The 18,731-nt window shown below is 39.9% G+C and overlaps 1 protein-coding gene across 10 annotated transcripts in view; it reads right to left on the bottom strand.

The window, feature by feature from the left end:
- Positions 1 to 2,327: 2,327 nt before the first annotated feature.
- rtn4a (reticulon 4a) overlaps positions 2,328 to 18,731 on the bottom strand; it is a 35,422-nt gene continuing 19,018 nt past the window's right edge. For 9 of the 10 annotated variants that reach the window (XM_037122905.1, XM_037122906.1, XM_037122907.1 and 6 more), the window contains 6 exons: positions 9,973 to 10,180; positions 8,515 to 8,653; positions 5,948 to 6,017; positions 5,592 to 5,638; positions 4,042 to 4,100; positions 2,328 to 3,566 (listed from right to left, as the gene is read on the bottom strand). In XM_037122905.1, coding sequence (XP_036978800.1) covers positions 3,524 to 3,566; positions 4,042 to 4,100; positions 5,592 to 5,638; positions 5,948 to 6,017; positions 8,515 to 8,653; positions 9,973 to 10,180 — 566 coding nt within the window. In that variant the 3' untranslated portion in view covers positions 2,328 to 3,523. Of the gene's footprint in view, positions 3,567 to 4,041; positions 4,101 to 5,591; positions 5,639 to 5,947; positions 6,018 to 8,514; positions 8,654 to 9,972; positions 10,181 to 14,947; positions 15,104 to 18,731 lie in introns of those variants that run through there. The other variant, XM_037122914.1, reaches the window with a different exon arrangement.

The following is an 18,731-nucleotide window of genomic DNA, read 5'->3' as shown; positions in this document are numbered from 1 at the left end:
TTAAAACATATTGTGCAAAAGCATATCACTTTAAAACATACTTACCTAGACGACCAACAAACATAACACATAAAACCTAGTGATTACTTATATACACCATGAGGAAGAAGTTCTCCACATGGACGGTGTATGGAGAGAAGTGCACTACGGGTGCAGAGGGAGACGCAATTATGATCCCTGCTGGGACAGTGTAAGACATGCACAGTGGGGGAAGGACAGTGCACCTCCCAGGCAATTTCCGGCACGGGCTAAGTTCCCCACACCTAACCCCCTAACCCTGACCCAGTAGCTACTTTAATACCTGCATCCACCTCACCTGCCACTCTATCACAGGAATTGCCTGAAAATAGAGCGACTCTCCCAACGAGACACGACAGTACTCTGAGTGATGTGAGGGTTAATGCCACTGAATGAAGAGCGTCTATTCATCCTGTGATGACGGTTACCAACAATACTGAAACTACTGCTGTTGTTGACTTACAGGTTAGCTGTGAGGATGTTATTCAGGTTTTGTCATTCTCCCCACATTTTGGAGTACATAAAAGGGAAGCTAAGAGACACCATAATAACCACAGGAAAATTAAACATTGACAGCTGATTGGCTGCGGCCTTGGAACCAGAAGTTTAAAGGCTAGCTTTGCTCAGTTCCTGTGTGGTCTCCTCCTCTGCTGTCGAAAACTGCCAGCAATTGTGATTGTGGAGAAACTATGTTTGTTAATGAAACTGTTTAAAAACACTTTGCTGCTGGTGGTGCTTGGGAAACGGGAAGAGGGGAGTCTCACTTTGATATTGCAGCAAGGTTTTTCCTAGACTCTGGTCATAACAGTGTCGACATTGTAACTTATTATACATAGGTGAAATAGAAAGAGCTTTGAGGATTCGCATTTATGAAAATCTGAATTGGATATGGTAGTACATCAGCCTCGAGAGTAACCTCTTATTAAGCATCACTCAACATAAATGTCTTCAAAACATTATGATTCACTAACCCTTTTTTGTTAAATAGTTCAACTATTTACAAAGATTTTTAAAAAAGTTTTTCTTTTCTTTCTTCTTGTTTCACAACTGAATTTTTTGGCTGCTAAAATATATTTTTAAATATAACTTTCACAAAGGTATTCCCTGCAAAATATTTTGCACGAGGCTTCACACATTTTTATTCGCTTCATTTTACACATATTTAAATAAATTAAAATCCATGTTGGATTGGAATAAATCAGGAAGTGAAATATATATATATATATATATATATATATATATATATATATATATATATATATATATATATATATATATACACTTCCTGATTTCTTCCAATCCAACATAGATTTTTTTTTACTGTCATCAACTGTCCCTAAATGAAGACAAATTTCTTCCTACATTTTTCTTTTTTGGGGGGGGGGGGGTTAGGGTTAGATACGAAGGAATATTTTCTCCTCTATTGTCTGTTAAGTCTTTGTAATGCAATTGAAAGTGTGATTTTTAACCCCCCATGTTTGAACCCAAGTGATTTCTCTTTGCAGGAGGTTTATATTGGCTTACTGTATTGGATGTAGGATGGTGTTCAAGCTGCTTTTTTCTTAGTTCTTGCTAATTTCTTCTTCTTTTTCTAACCGCTTATCCCTTTCCATGGGGTTGCGGGGTGTTGCTGCTGGAGCCAATCCCAGCCTTGTCTCAGGGCGAGGGCAGGGTGCTCCCTGGATAAGTCGCCAGCTAATCGCAGGGCTCTCACTAGTGAGCAATGTGGGGTAAAGTATCTCGCTCAAGGAAACTTCGACATACAGCTGACCACTGCCCAGAGGTGGGATTTGAACCAGTGACATTCCGATCACTAGTCGACCTGCTCTACCCACTGAGCTACAGCCACCCTTCTTGCTAATTTCATGAACCAGAAATAGCACAACCTTTACAACAAACGCTGTATTAAATCATTGTTCATGTGTCTTATATTATTATTCAACTTTTTAGATGATCTGGTTAGTATATATAGTTATTTTTTTCTACATACACAAGACATCACATTATCCTGTCAAAAAGCCCCCCAAATCATAAACACAGGAGAAAACAGTTTAGGTCAGCCTGAGGAGATTTGCTTACCAACAAAAATGCATCTCATCATTTTGACAAATATTTTGTTTGGCTTCCAAAATGACATCATTCAACTTGCTATATAATTGAGATTTGAGAAAAGCACATATCAAACTCTAAAGTTTTCTTTATCTTTAATCTTTGCTAAGATTTATTATGTATTATGAATTTTTTCTTTTCCACATTTTCCAGTCAGACGCAAACTGGCTTTCCAAAAGATGAGGAAGAGACGAGGAGGCTGGATTTTCTTCGTCTAGAAGCTTTATTGATAATTGTTTACATCTCACAATGCATTCCACAAACACGGCTCCCGGCTGGAAGCTTTTTATCGTCACAATTGAAGTATGAAGTTTATCATTCACAATTATACTTGCATAACAAACAAATGCTTGAAGGTTTCCCAAAGTCACATCAAGTTGCAACTTTATTAAGATATTGGCTCCACAGACAGTATGGTTATTTATTTTTTTCTTTAAATCCCATTTCTTTTTTTGTCACTTTTTAAATATTTTATCTGATGTTGATGAATGTAAACGTGTTTCTTCCAGAGTTTTCATTACTAGACAGCTGCAATGACATGGAAATAACAACTTCTATGTAATTCATGTGTTTTATTTGTCTGGCAAAGGTTTTCTAGATGATTCTAGCTAGAGTTACTGAGAAGCAATGAAAGACTTTAAATGGTAGTACAAGCCCCCGCACCCTCCCCTCCCTCCCCACATCCCTCCCCTCCCTGCCGCCTCATCAGGAGTCAAAGACGGCATTCACAAATTCATCATTCATCACATCGAGGAAAAACCACGCAGCAGGTTATAGAGGAAACAAGCTCGAAGCTTGAGGGACACGATGGTTAAATCACTCAGTACCTCTAACTCTGAACTCAAAATACCAAAATAAGAAAAATTACAAATGAAGAGCCGTTTGATGCTCGACTTTAACAAAAATGGCAGAGGAAGAAAGACATATCTCTCCGCTCGGCTCGGCTGCGGGAAGGGAAAACACAAAATGACAAACACAACCCCCACCGAGTCAAAATGAAGGAGCATTCTACTCCCACATTGCACTGGGTGGAAGAGGGAAGATTACAGAAGTTTAAAATGTGTTTCTCACAGAAACAAACATTTCAAAACTCCATTAAAATAAGAAAATTACATATCATCAAGGCGACATCGATGTCGCAAACCTCAGCTGAACTCTGACCTGCTTCAACTTTTCCAGAAAACACAAAAAAAGGAATTCTGAAGTGGAAAACAAGTGTTTTTATTATTTTGACAAACAAAGTTAGAAGGGCTGCGGCCACGCCAGACGCCTCGTCTCCTCATGCCTCTCTTCATAACCACCTCACCCTCCCCTCCCCTCCCCTCACACAACCCCCTCCCCAACAACCATCTTCCTCTCAGGACTTCCTGAATCCAAACTCCCACTTTTCGTTACTTCACTCCGCTTTACGTTTCATCCCTGGCACCTTTGCCTGGATCCTGCAGGACAACAGGAAATTCAGAATATTATCAAAATGAGGGAATCAAACATTCTTACATTTTTCTTATAATTCTTTCTTTATTTCTTGACTTCATTCTCAAACAATGACAATAAAAGATTCTGACTGTTTTTTTTTTTACCGAAAACCCCGACTTTTACAAATAAGTTTCACATCTACGTTTGTATCATACATAGAGTATATGTCAAACACACGGCTCCCAGAGTCTTAACAGACCTGGTCTGACTGGTTACCATCAGTCGTCACTAATAACATGGTTTTACAACTGACGGGTTTCTTGCGGATGGGTTCAGGCAACACAGTGTTTACTGAGGTTCTCTCTTCCCTTCTTGTCATATCCTATCTTTTACAGAGACATGATGCACCAGTTAGTCTGACAACATACTATCTTCATAAGGTTGTTGATGTGGACAGAAAGAGGAAACACAGATGGAGAGATGAAACTGTCAACTTACTTTCCAACAACGTCTTTGACCTGGTTATTGACGAGAGCCAGATAGTGGTCGATCTGAGTCTGAAACACAGACAGAGCGAGAGAGTCAGGAACGCCAACAGCATAAACTTACAAAAACAAGGAACCCTAACCAAAATCTGTTTTCATCAGTTTGTTTCAGTATGTGACAGAAAACCTAGTGTATCATTATTAATGAGGGAAAACATTAAATACAAATCAAATCAATTTTATTTATGTACCCCAAAATCAAATTCACATTGCCTCAATGGGCTTTACAATCTTTACAGTGAACAATATCTTCTATCCTTAGACCCTCGATCGAGTGAGGAAAAACTTCACATGTTGATGGAAAAAACCCCCCATTTTAACAGGGTAAAAAATGCAATGGAAGAAACCTTACGTCACATATTTACGCCCATCTCAGAGGCACCTTTTGGAAAAGGAGGAATATTACGCCTCTGTTTTCTCTGCTCAACAACACATCAGGTGCACCGATTACAAAAACCTCTACTGAGCTGGAAAAAAATCATCTATTAAAGGTATCTGAAGTGTCTAATACTGAGAATAAATACTACCTACTTGACTGAATGTACAAAAGGATCCACTGAACACAGAGATCATCATTAGAGTTACTTCTTTGGCTGTAAATTGCCTTTGTGCCTCATTTCATTATCAACATTGTTAACGCATTAATAACTAACAACTATATATAAGATGTTCCAGGAAAAGGCGCAAAGATTTCTTAAGTTAACAAATATTTGCTGTGGCAATGGTCGAGACAGGTGGTTACACCTACAACATCTACACTTTTCATTTCACACATGTATAATGTCTTAATGTGTGGACAACATTTTCACACCACTGTCAGAAAAGCAGCCAGACAGTGAGTTTGATGTTGCATTATATAAATATGATCTCTGACACTTTGTCAATTCCCTGACATTTCCTTAACGTGAAACTCTCAGTAAAATGCAACCTAGGCTTTTTTTGTGAATGTATACGAGTCAAACCTTTGTGTAAAAGCATAATTACGATGAAATTGGCAATTTTAAGATTTACCGTCTTTACATTTTCGGCTAAAACTCATTTTCAATGGGAGTGATGCGGGCACTTTTACAATAGCATCAACATCTCTATTTTTAAAATCGTAAGAAGGCTCAACACAACACGAAACTTCGCTCGTACTATCACCAGGATCTCTACACATGAACACCAGCAATGACAACACTGTACACAGTTTGCTCTATCCATCCCCTAGTGCGTCTGGGCTGCCATGTTGACGGCTAGCGGAACAAGCTACAGCTAAGGTGAGCTGTTCAAAAAACTTTTTTAGCAAACTCTGTGTACATTATACAATGAAAATGAGTTTGTCCATATTTTTGTTTTCGGCTCAATCTTAAAAGTGCTATTGTTGTCGTTTTTACACAAAGGTTTGACTCAGATACATTCACAAAAAAAGCCTAGGTTGTATTTTGCCAAGCGTTTCACTCTAAACAACATTCATTTTTACTATGAAATGTGGAGTTATTCTTAATGAGATGTGGTTGTTACCTGGTGTTTCTCATAGATGATTGGGCAGCTGAACGCTCCAACCAAACCTGAAGAAGAAGAAAAATTGAATTTAGTCAATAGAACTTAAGATGTGCTGCTTCACATTAGTTGCATTTGAAAACAACGTAAAACTACAGATAATCATATCCGTCCAAAACAACAGAATGGTTTAAATATCTGATCTTTTATATTATTCTACAGGCATCACTAAAGATCCTTCATTCACCACCCGATGGACGAAAAGTAAGAAAGATTTCCATCCTCTACACAGTCTCTTTACATTCATCATCACTGTGAAACTCTACGGATCATGGGTAACAACAGCTTCATTTCAGCACATGTGCCTGTTTCCTCACCCAGAATAAGAAGAGTGAGCCCATTGAACAAGGCACCAACGTAGGTCAGGATCCACATCAACACGGCAAACTGCAGAGAAAAACAAGACATGTTCATTAAAAACCTGAAGATCACTAAAATCATTAAATCAGCTCTGTTTCATGAGACAGGAGACATGAGCTCATCAGTGGTTTTGCTGTCAACACTCCCAAGAAAAAAAACTACAAAGTAATCACAACTCGTTGCTTCATTTTCTGTTGATCAAATAATCATATTTTCAAAGATCCACATGGGTACAATGTCATTGACGTGGAAAACATTACACAAATATGAATGTTGACTGTGGTGCGACATGTGACATTTTTAACAAACATGAAAACAGCCGCAGCCGACTTGGCCGCCAGTGAAAACAAACCAAACATGGCTAAACTGTGTCACTTCTGACTGGAGGCTGGAGGCACATCAAAGATGTGTGCAGGCTGCTGTGGATGGCACAGCGAGGACGACAACAGCAAGTTCATCAGAGGCAGGAGAATAGTATGAACATCCCATAATACATCAAGACACACATTTGTAATCCACATTCCTGAGGCTAAAACTTCCTCCTGATGGGATTACAAGAATCAGACGTTTTTACCCTGTTAGGGAATTTCTTCTGCTCTGACACTGCTGGGGCAGAGTGCAGATCTGTATTTGGTCTAGAGGGTGGAGGTAGCTGGTTGGAGGGTGCAGAGAGGTGACGACAGGCCTCTGACAGCTGCAGAGCTCTCAGTACAACTGAACTGAAGTGTCTTATATTAACAGATCAACGCAGCTGATCCTTCAGAATCCAGAAGTGAAAGGACAGAAGGTCCACATGAGTAAACGGGACCGCCAAATTAAAAGTAGAAGCTCACGCTGACTGTCAAAGTAGAGCAGTACGAGAGGAGACAGTCACGTGTTCTTGTACCACCAAAAGATGGACGCCAAGCAGCCGGGATGTTAATGTTAAAAAGGCCCAGATATGTTGGTGCGCTCCTGGATGAAGGCGTGTAGGAATGTAAGGCTTTACCTGAGTGATCTTCAGGTAAGGTTGTTTATTTACAGGTACATCTCTCTTGACAACAAACAAGTGATGTGGTCAATCACCAACGTCAGATCTCTAACATGTTTAATATCCTTTTTATGATAATGACTGGATCTGAAAACTTCAGGTTAGACACATGTCAAACATTTTACCATTTTTGGTGTTGACAGGAAGTAACCCACACTGGACCACCAACAGGAGACTTAACAAGCAGCTAGCAGCAGTTAGCAGCTAACTCAAACAAGACTGGCATCCACAACAGTAGGGGTGGGAATCTCTTGGCACCTAAGGATTTGATTCCGAATTCAACGATTCGATTCTAAACCAATTATCAATGCATCTCGATGCAACAATTTGTGTACATTTCCATGAATGATTTTATATATTATATATACACACATACACACAAACACACACCTGTGTTTGCTATTCAGAGTTTGCTCATCACTTCCTACTTTTCCTAACCACCATTAAAAAAAAATCATGATTAATAACCTTCTCTAATTTATTATTAATGAAAAGGCTTTTCTTTGTCACAAATATATATGACTTTCTATGAACACAGAATCCTCCTGTTACTGGCAATGAGCATATCCCTGAGTGTACCGTATACTGTAGCCTATATATAATTTTTTTTTATAAAAATCATTTTAATGCACCTTGCATTTTCAACACATTATGGACATTAGTATCCAAACCTTCTGTTTCAGTTTCCCTGCAGAACGTTGGTATGGATGTTTCATGAAGTCATGTCGAGATGGTATTTTGTATCTTGGAGTGAGTGAACACCAACGTCCAAAAGCCAACGTTATCCACAACTGAATATGGTCTTAAATCCAATGCAATAAAACGTGCAATGGATTTAGTAATCCGCTTCACTATCTTGATCGTTCTCTGGCTGGCATCTACAACAGGTCAATGCTTCTCTCCCAACTCTGGGTGGTATCGCGCAAGGTGGTTTCTCAAATCACTTGTGTTGCTAAAGTATTGACATTGAGTTCCACACACCTTACAAACTGAGTAGGTCTTGGCAATTATTGCCTCGACTTCATGGAACTCAAAATGCTGCCATACGGTAGTTTTCAAAGAAGTTGATGCCAGTCTTATAGGCTTGGTGCTGGCCAGTGCAGCCATTTTGCTGCCGCTCAAACATTAACAAGTCACACGTGTGTTCTGTAGTAGGCGAACTAAATGTTGCAGCGGGCGAAGTAATTTTAGTTTGAAAATATCTATTAACTTATCTGCATCAAGACATAATCATTCTAGAGAGAATCGCGATGCATCGAAGACGTAAACATTTTTCCCACCCCTACTAAACAATGAGACAGTGAAGGCCAGGAGGTGCTAATCGTCCAACAGGCCCTGATCCACTGCCACAATCCAGAGGCTGTAGTAACTTGCGGTAGTTTAGACGGCGCTGTCTGACATGTTTCTTTCCGCTGTTAAAAAGTGTTTTTAAATACTCTTCCACCATCCTTTATATTAATTTATTATTACTTTGTGAGCCAGCGTTGTTCTCACCTTGATGGAGTCGACCAGATCATCGACCAGGAACAGGCGTCTTAATTCACTGATGGTTTTGTTGAGCTTGGCCAGAACCATGTCACTGTACTTGTGGACCATGTCCTCAGACAGCGCCACCTCATGGTCCAGGTACTGCCTGAAGGGGAGAGCAGAGGAGAGGGTGATGAAAATGCCTGAATCTTACAAAAAAACATGCTTACACCATGATTACAGTACTTTCAATAGAAAAGCTGATGTCCACTGCTGAGTTGGTGCATCATTAACTCTTTCTTTCACTGGCCAGATGTTTAAACTTTATCATAACTTAATAGATTAAAATCAATACTCTGGGAGGGTTGAGATCAATTTCTGAAATGGCAGAGAAGGTTTCAAACTGTTCTCATTATTTTTATCTTTACCATTTCTAATTAGTTTGTGTCTTTTAAATGATATGCCCTAACGGTACAGTGTTATGGATTTTATCTAACTGAATATTATTTTACGTAATTTTAATTCTTTATCAAATTACATGTTTGTTTTTTCACTGGCCTGTTGAGGCAATACTTTTAGTTTGTCAGTATTTGTTATTGTTCTTCCTTTTCTTTGTCTGACTTCGTGTCATCGTAAATGACGGTTAACCCTCAATGACCTCTCCAGTATCAATAAAGGTTGATTGATGGATCAACAATGTTTTTTGGCCGGTGACTGGTGCTTATTTTGAGCTAGGGTGCTAAATATTCCACAAAATCTGTCCTCAGTCACTTTGCAGAAATCAGCTTGTAAAGTGACTCTGTGAGCTCTCTTTTCTCCAGCTTATGTTAATCTGAGCTAATTGGCCTCTAATGTGCCATGAGGTCGGTGTGGAGGTAAAAAAACACAGTAAGAGGGTTTTGTCTAACAGCCAGGAAGGAGGATGAAGAAACAAACCACCAGTGAGAAGAGGAAGTAAACAGTCACTGCTTCACAGGACAGGAGTACATTCACGTCCGTCTTTCTGTTGTGACGTTTGACCTTGTCACTAAAATTACGTAACTGAAAGATTTTCTGCTAAAAACTCTTATCTGGACTCCACATACATCCTAACATCAGGAGACAGATCCGACCGCCTGATGCACAGACTGACAATTAAGATTAATCAGGTCAATGATTTCTGTGATGTGACTGGCTGAGTTGAAGTCCCACTGAAAATCTGAGCCCGCTCTTGTTTGATTTTATATCCCACACTTCTTTTTTTCTGGTGTTGTAAAAAGTATCCACAGGTAATAAAGAGGGTTAAATCCTAAATCGATCAGTGAAGAAGATTTTTAAAATAAATGTATTTTTAACAATGGCCCTAAAGCTCTTCGGTAAATCACTATTAATAACAGCTGACTTATAATAACACTTCTACTAAACAAAGCCTCTTCTGTACATTGTAACACGGACACAAAATGAGTGGCTGCCACGTCACCATCAGTGCTGGACCCTCCGACTCACTTGAATGGGTGTCCCTCATCTGACTTCTGGATGGCCTGCAGGATGCCTTTGTATATCCTGAAGCAGATGGTTACTGAGAGCAGAGCCAGGCCGATGTAGGAGCACACGCTGACGATGCTGCACACCATCAGGGAGAGGAGGAGCAGCAGGGCGGCGCCGAACACAACGCCTGTGGTCTTCACATCACGCCAGTAGAGGAGATCCACCACTGTAGGAGGAAGAGGAGGAGAAGACTGCAGTTTAGTGCCAGTCATCCACAGAGGAGTAACTGAGCTGCATGGCGTGTCCTCAAATGAAGCCTGGAGCTTTGTTAATATATATTTTATATTAATGTTTGTTGGAGCTTGATAAAAACAATCAGGATGATTGATCGTGGCATCTGTGTTGCTCTGTAAGTCATATTTGTTGCCTCATCTATTCTAAAAATCTTTGAGGGGACAATAAATTTTTTCAATCAACTTGCTGATTGTTAACCTGCAAGAAGAGTTCAAACAGGATGTGTGGAATACTGTAGATGACAGATTTTATTTATGCAGGAAAAACTAGTGTCATATCTGTGATGCAATTTAATGTTTGTTTAACATAAAGTAAGGTCAGCCAAAGACTTAAAAGTACATTGATGATTCCAGGGATGATGTCGTAAACTATAGCTATTTTAGACAACAGTGATATTGAAATTTCCTATGTTCCCATTCTTGGTCTGTACACAGAAACATCTGCCTTGTTAACACTGCCAATATTTTCTGGAATATTTTAGCCATCATGTTTCAGGTCACCAACATGTGAGATTAGGGTTAAATTGCCTTCTACAGCGCATTTCTTAATAAAACCCATATGTAAGCACAAAATGTGTTTGGGGAAACAACAAGGTCACACCTCAAGTTGTCCATGTTCATCATGTCATTTGGAAGCATAACCCTGCTGAAACATACCCACATTAGTGGGGATATGGACTAAATGCTATTTGATTTACAGCTAAAGCACCAACTTACTTCTGTTATGTGACAATTAAAATATACAAACCTTCACTTTATGTTAAAACACACTCTCTGTGTGATATCATTTCCTTTTACCTTTACCCAACTATAGATTGTTTACAAGGGTTACACATGAGCGGTGCATGTGTGGAGGTGAAGCGTCTTGAAGTGCGTCTCTTTCATCAGTGAACCCTGTGAGGTCAGAGGTCACTTTGTCAGACTTGCCCTGCAGGAAGACATTCAACGCAGCTGCTGAATCACCACCATCCTCGTCCTTCTGGACGTTCTGAACCTTTTCCCCTGAAGCCACAGTGATGATGTCACAATGATGTAACACCAGCAGCCACACTTAAAGTCACTACGATTTTATTATGACATCAAAAAGTTGCCCCAAACTATCACGCAACTGCCACCCAGCTTCCTGTTGATGTCATGAAACACGACGCCTCTAAGGAGCTGTCAGAGTCGGACTGCAGTGAATAAACACTGATACCAATTGGCTCCGCCCCCTGCCTGCTGTTCTTTTGCCAAATTCTGCTGATTAACAAAATGGCTGCTTCCAAACAGGCTGAGAAAAGCAATAATGCTGATGGTGGAATCTGAAGCTTTTTTCCTGCGACACACTTCCAGTTTGGTAGCGTTTTCCAGACTTAATGAAACTGATGCAGGAACTGCAGAAAAACATTTTTAATCACACTCTGTATTGATCAATTTTTGGATTAGTCCATTGGGAAAAAATGACCTGAATAATTAATTTAGAGTAAAACTGCAGATATATCTATACTTTCAAACTGATAATCGGACAGTCGATTTCCTGTTTTCGGATATTTTTTAGTGTTAAAAGTTAATCAGGTATTTACTGATTGATTAAAACACATTATGTCTGGATCGCAGAACTTTATTCAACATCCAAACGTGTTATTTTTTTTTCATTTTCAACCATAACTGTAAAGTCCAACTTATCTACCAATCTAACAATGTGATTCATTTATTCATTGTGCTGCTTCACAGGCGTCTTCCAATCTACACAAATACAACATCTCAGACTAACTGCTAGTTGTGGACAATCTCCTGACATTATCTTCAGTCGGCACATAAAATGACAGATTTTTGCATGTAATTTGGTTTGTTCTGTTCTATGGGGAGCTCCTGAAAACAGTACAGGAAACACACGTTATTTGGTATTGGAGTTTTGTACTTCTTTGCCATTAGCTTAATGTACACATCAAAGAGTTTGAGCACAAACTTCTTAAGTTGGAATACCTTTTCAGAAACAGCTAAGTTCTTTAGACAAATCTTACGCTTCTAAAGGTACTCTACTCATAAAAGGACATTTAATTTGGTAAGAAGTTGACAGGCTGACTATAAGTTGACATTTCTTTTAATGATTTATGCAGAAGTAATGTATGACATGACCAGTACAAGGTCTTACAGTGGTGTTGCTAAAAATATATTTATTCCAACCAGAAATAAGCAATCAGATTAAGAGTTTAAATGGTACTTAGGTCAAGATGGGTGGTGTAAATGTTTAATAATTCCGTCATCAGGAAAGTGCCTGAGTGAGAATGCTTTTGGATTGGGCCAGGCTTTTACCATTTAGGTGGTCACAACAGGCATTTTTATTTCTGAATATTTGTGTAATAGTAGGATCCATGTAACCACAGCTCCAGCCTCAATGACTGGTAATTATAAGGAGTTTAATCTGCTGGTTGTGTCTGACGTACAGGTTCTGCAGGGAGCTTGGCAAATCTGAGGTGCTGACAGACGGGTGGTGTTGAGGTGGTAGCTGGGGGGTCGGACTCTGCTGCGAGACAGCTGAGTTCATGACCTGTGTCCTGTACTGAGCATGCTTATATTTCACCAGGGAATTCCAGGCAGGTCAGTGGACAATATTAGATGTGAAGGAGTCCTGGGTTTCCTGCAGGCTCTGACGTGGTTGCCAGCTAACATCGCTGTACTTTCTGACTCTGAACCATGCATACGTCACGTCAAACTGCACCATACTTAGCTGAAAAGTCTCCATAATAAATCGTTCACTGTAAAACTCAGCAGGTACATGATCCACTTCATCGGCAATTAAAGAATAAGGTCTCAGACTCTTACAGATAAAATGTGTTGCTGGTAAGCAAGGCAGCATTAAAATACAAACTGAAGAGACAATAGCAGGTGGTGTGAGCGACACAGGCCGGCTACAATATGTTTACCAGCTGAATGAAGCATTTAACAGCCAATAAAAAAAGATTATGAGGCTGAAAATCTCACATCAGATTTCAATATGTTGTTTCCAAGCGGACAAATCTGACTGCTTCCACTGCAGAACGGTTGCTCAACATTAATACACAGAAAACAGACTTATTTTGCTGACAGAAGATTTAAAGCTGAAGAGACAAGTCCATTACAAAATGGCAAATTAAGTCACATATGAAAGTTTTCTGTTTTCACCACATCAAATGTGACTATTTGCACCCTTTCTATCAGTACGTCTTCAGGATGTTTGGGACAGCTGGTCATAAAAAAGAGCATCTGAAGGCATCCACAACTTTACTGAGGAGTATCTTTCATTACTATTTATCAGCATACACATATTAAAAGGTGTGTGGCAACTAATCATTATTTTCATTATTGAGTCAGAATGTTTTTAAAAAAGGTCCAATGCCTATCACAAGTTCTTAGACGCCAAAGTGAAATCTGATGTCAAATATATATATTCTACTCAGACTGAATTACAGTGAAATAGTTCATAGTGAAGTTTGTTTTCTCATTGTCAGAGAAAACCAATCCCACATCTTGCGTTTCCTCCTGACAGAAGATCACATGATTAATAACTACTGACAAAAATAAAATCTTTTGTTTCAGTGTATTTTTACTATGATTTAATATCTTCTCTATATGTTATTCACATCTCTGTAGTGTGATATTTCTATTCTAGAAGGAACTACTGGAAGGTTCCAAGATGCTCATTCCAACTTACAAGATGTTGAGGTGATGCCATTTTTCAAGGTATTGCACCAAACTTGTAACTGTCAGTATAATGACGACATTATTGTACACACTTATTTGACATCATCAATCAAAATGTAATCAATAACCCACATAACATGCAGTGAAATCAATCAAACCAAAGATTAATACACCTATCAGTGTCATCTGTGACAGCATGGTCAGTACAATGATCGCCTCTGTTCAATATACTGCAGTTAACCCCAACACACACAGGTCTCGGTATAGACAGGCCTCAGGCCGTCAGCTGCTTTACTGAAGCTGGTTCACAGTGACTTCATTAGAAACAGGGGAGGCTTTATATTCGGGAAGCTTCTCTCTCATTGAGAGCAGCGGCTGTAAATGTGGGCGTTGACAGCTAGCTGCTCCGTTAGCTTAGCTGACAGCTAGCTCTCCCTCGTTATCTTACTACTCAGTATGCTAACACAGATGTTATGAGCAGCAACTGTGGTCGGTAGTTTGACAGAGAGCCACTGTCTGGATGTAAAGACACGGACCCACCAGCCAACGTGAGAGGAGGAGGAGGAGGAGGAGGAGGAGGAGGAGGAGGGTGGTCTGCGGTCCAAATGTGACTGCCTGGCTACATATGGTAGCAGGCGTGCTAAGCAGCGCCGGAGCCTGGCTAAAAATAGACCCCGCATCACAGCGCGCTAAACCCCGGCGGCTGATCTCGTTTCACTTCTCGCTATGTTTAATCGCTCTATACCCGTTTCTTCAACATGGTCAGTGTCCCCAAGAATTTTATTATCCTCCGGGGGAGCGCGTCTGCCAGCCCCCACCGGCAGCCCGGTCCTCACCGCGGGGACAAAACGCCAAACTGTCCGACGTGACCTCCGCAGGAGATCCGATCTGCCTCCAACCCTCCCCGCGCTGAAGCCGCAGTCCCGCTGCTCATGCAACTACTGAACCGGTCATACAAGCGACATAACCGTGCCCAGAGGCGTCAGGTGGATGAACAGAGAGGCGGTCGGTAAACAAAAGATCAGAAGCAGACTAACCCCGTTTAGCGTCCATCTTGAACCTCCACTCAGCATGCAGCAGCACGGCGGCTCCGCCTGGCTGACGGGAGGCGAGAGAGGGGAGAGAGACACCGAGGAGGAGCGGGAGAGAGAGAGACATGCGCAGCTCGGTCTCTCGGTTCATGTACTGCTCATATCCTGTTAATCACTGTTAATCACTGCTCATTCATGCATTTCTGATCATTTTTTTTAAAAAGGTTTAGCTGCATAAAACGATGCGCAGTAAACACTAATGAGGAGTAATATTCTTGTAATATTCTGCGCTGCTGGGAAAAACACATTTCTGTGTTCTGGGTATGCGAGACATTAAAGGAATTCTGATTCTGACAAAATCTCTGCTCTAAACACGTCATCAGTATCTTCATAAATTAACAGCAACACTCAGCACTATTTTTGAAAACATGACTATCACTTTATTTTACATGTCCATGCTTCCTGTATCTCAACATGAGTCAGACATTTTCAACTGATGTTGGCCGATCACAGACATGTCACTATCTACATATATGTTGTCTCATAAGCACCAATTTTAAAAGGTGCATTATGTAAGAATTTGCCACCTGTGGAATATGGGCAGCATGTCACTGGTGTGGTGACACGCTCGGGGAATGTTGGTATTTACACCGCTTGCACATAAGCTTTACAGCGGGCTAGCTAGTTAGCATGCTAATTTCTATGCAACACAATAAATAAATATTTCTCAACATTAGACTAACGATTTGTTATTTTTAAAAATATTTTAACTTGCTTACTGCCCCTTTCAAACTAATTAGAATTGTACTAATTTTTCTATGACATAATACAGAGAAATGTGTTGTGGTGTAATTTGTAATTAGTGAAGTTGACGGCTTCAGTGCTCTGTGAATTAGAAACTAAGTTTATTGTTTAACTGTAAAATGTGTGTAGAATGTATTTTCTTGATTAAATGTCTTGTTTATCACTGCCTAAGTTAAATAATATAAACCAGCAGTTAAAACACTTGCTTTAATCACTACGGTCCCATCCACATGAACTGTTTGACACTGATCAATAAAGTAGGTTCAATGAATGAACACCAGAGTTTCACCACCCTGATACAAAGTTCATCCACAGCAGATATGCGGGCATGAAGTACATACATGTGAGAGGCATCATTATCATGAAGATATGGGTTTTGTAATGACTGCAACAGCAAGTGGAGGAGAGAGGAGGACAGGGAGAAGGAGGAGGATGAGAAGGAGCAGGAAGAGGAGGAGGAGGGTGGAGGTGTGTTACATAAACCAGCTGTAAATGGAAAACTGTACTCAGAATGCCAAGCAGAGAGATAACAGTTAGGAATTCCAATCCAACCAACTGGAATGGAGGGAACCCAACTGAACATCAGATCTCAGAGTCCAAAATCCTTGTAAGGCACTACGAGCTGTCCAGGATCACCAGGTGCATGCTGGGATAGCAGTCAAACAACCGAGCCACTGACTCCAACACAAAGACACTGAAACCAACAATGATTTAACCTTCAGGCCTAGTTAGATGATTTTACAAGTGACCAGAATGAGCTGCAGAAAAGCTTTTTATTTTTTGTCTTTAAAGGAACAGTTCACCCAAAAATACAGGTTCAGGGTTGTTCAAGCTCCCTACCTTACATTTCAGGGCATTTAGCAGAAGCTTTTGTCCAAAGCGACTTACAATAAGTACATTTGTCACAAGAGAGAAACCACGACATATTACTGTCGATTAAGAAAAAGAAATAAAGAATCTTTGACAAATAGCAGTTATGATCCTCAGGAGAGTGTAACTCCACCACTGAGGTGCCAAAACAGAGGATGACATCAGAGGAAAATGGTGCCATGCAATTACGTTCAATAGGACTTCAACCAACGATTATTCTCGTTATCAATTAATCTTTATTTTTCAGTGACAAATAATATTCAGTTAACTTTTATGCAAGACAAATTTAAACACATCCACAAAATGGAAAAATCAATTATTTGATATTTATCTAAAAAATTGCTGATATTTTCTCACTCGACTAATCTTCTTGAATTTCCTCCGGGATCAATAAAGTATCTATCTATCTATCTATCTATCTATCTATCTATCTATCTATCTATCTATCTATCTATCTATCTCATTCAGCTTTAGTCATCAGCATTCTAAATTGTTCTCAATAGGCTAAAACAGATTGCTAGAGTGTTAAAGATCAGGACAGATTCAAATTACAAGAAGTAGAGACGTGCTTCAATTATACATATCTCATTATGATGTTATCCAACTGTAAATCTTTACAAAAAGACACTGAACAGGAAATACGCTGCTACAGCCTTACAGGACAGTCTTCATTAGAGACAGGACACTAAAAGAAGAGTCAAGGTATCAACAAGTAATGACGACGACAACGAGTGACTGTCGGTGAAAAATATGAGAGGTCAAAAACATGGCGATGTTCCTCATGCCTGAAGATAAACTGCAGGACGCTCAGTGCTGTTTGCAACAAAACGCCCAGTTTTTCACCACACACACACACACACACACACACACACACACACAGTAAGTACTGCTTCGTCATTGTGCGACTCGGCCTTGTGGTGTCAGAGACACAGCAGCTTCTTTCAATCGTCCAGCCAACACGTTCTGCTGCTTCATGGCTCTCACTCGTCACCAGCTTGATGAACAGAGCTGAGCTGACACTCTGCCGTGAGCGCACACACACACACACACACACACACACACACACACACACACACACACACACACACACACACACACACACACCACAAAGGCTTCAGTGTTGAGATGAGAAGCGCCAGCAGCACTCTGACCTCAGATGATGCAATGACTGCAGGACTCATAAAGATCATAAGATTACACGCTAAAGAGGGGTCTAAATTGAAACAAGGGTCTGATTCCCATGATGCAAAGCATCTCAGTACGACTTAGAAGGATACCTGGAGTATAGCTGTATCCAGGTGCTGTAAAGTTCATAACCCACAGCTGTTTTAATCTGCATGTTTGATCACTGACCAAAAGACGGTCGCCATTTTGACTGAACGTTAGCAACACAAGCTTCTCCACTGTGAAGATTTGCTGCTTCTCCGGCTTTAATCATTTTATCACATTCAATACAGGTTAAAGTTTAATCACTGTAAGCTGCTTATCTTTGGGGTTTGTACACTGATAGCTCTGATGAAAGCTCTTAGGATGTCTGAAACTTGTAGTGAGCTTTTGTTCATTATCCTAAAAAGCTTCATTTACTGTAACTCCAAAACATAACAGATGAATGAGGCATGAAAGATTAACTACTTTGTACTTTACTAGACATTTTTTTGGTTTAACAAATGCCATAATGTGCTGCGAAACGCACATTACAACTTCCACATCCCAGTTTGTCTTTTCATACTTGTATTCAGCTTGCAGTGACTACTGACAAGATAAGCCACAAATCTTCAATTTCACAAAACTTGCAGAGGATTAGGGTGTCAAACATTCACTATAACTATGATATTGAGAGATTTAATAATGTGTTAAGAAGACACATTACTTAATATTGTCTGATGAATCCAGTGAAGGTGTTTTGCATCTTTTGTCTGAGTTCATCTGGTTGCCTTTTCACTAATAATTGAGGAGTCTATAGTAATTCTTCTTTCTGTACATGTTCTTCACAGTTACAGAAACTACAATCTTACTTTGTCCAGCTTTATTTATTCACATACGAAACACACAGTAGACAAAGTCACAGCTAGATTTCATTACTTGCATTTTCTTTTTCAAATCCAAAAAATAGGGT

Source organism: Acanthopagrus latus, chromosome 15 (assembly GCF_904848185.1).
Source record: "Acanthopagrus latus isolate v.2019 chromosome 15, fAcaLat1.1, whole genome shotgun sequence".
Lineage (NCBI taxonomy): Eukaryota > Metazoa > Chordata > Actinopteri > Spariformes > Sparidae > Acanthopagrus > Acanthopagrus latus.
Note: the sequence above shows the minus strand (reverse complement) of the source record. Positions and strands in the feature narration are given on the sequence as shown.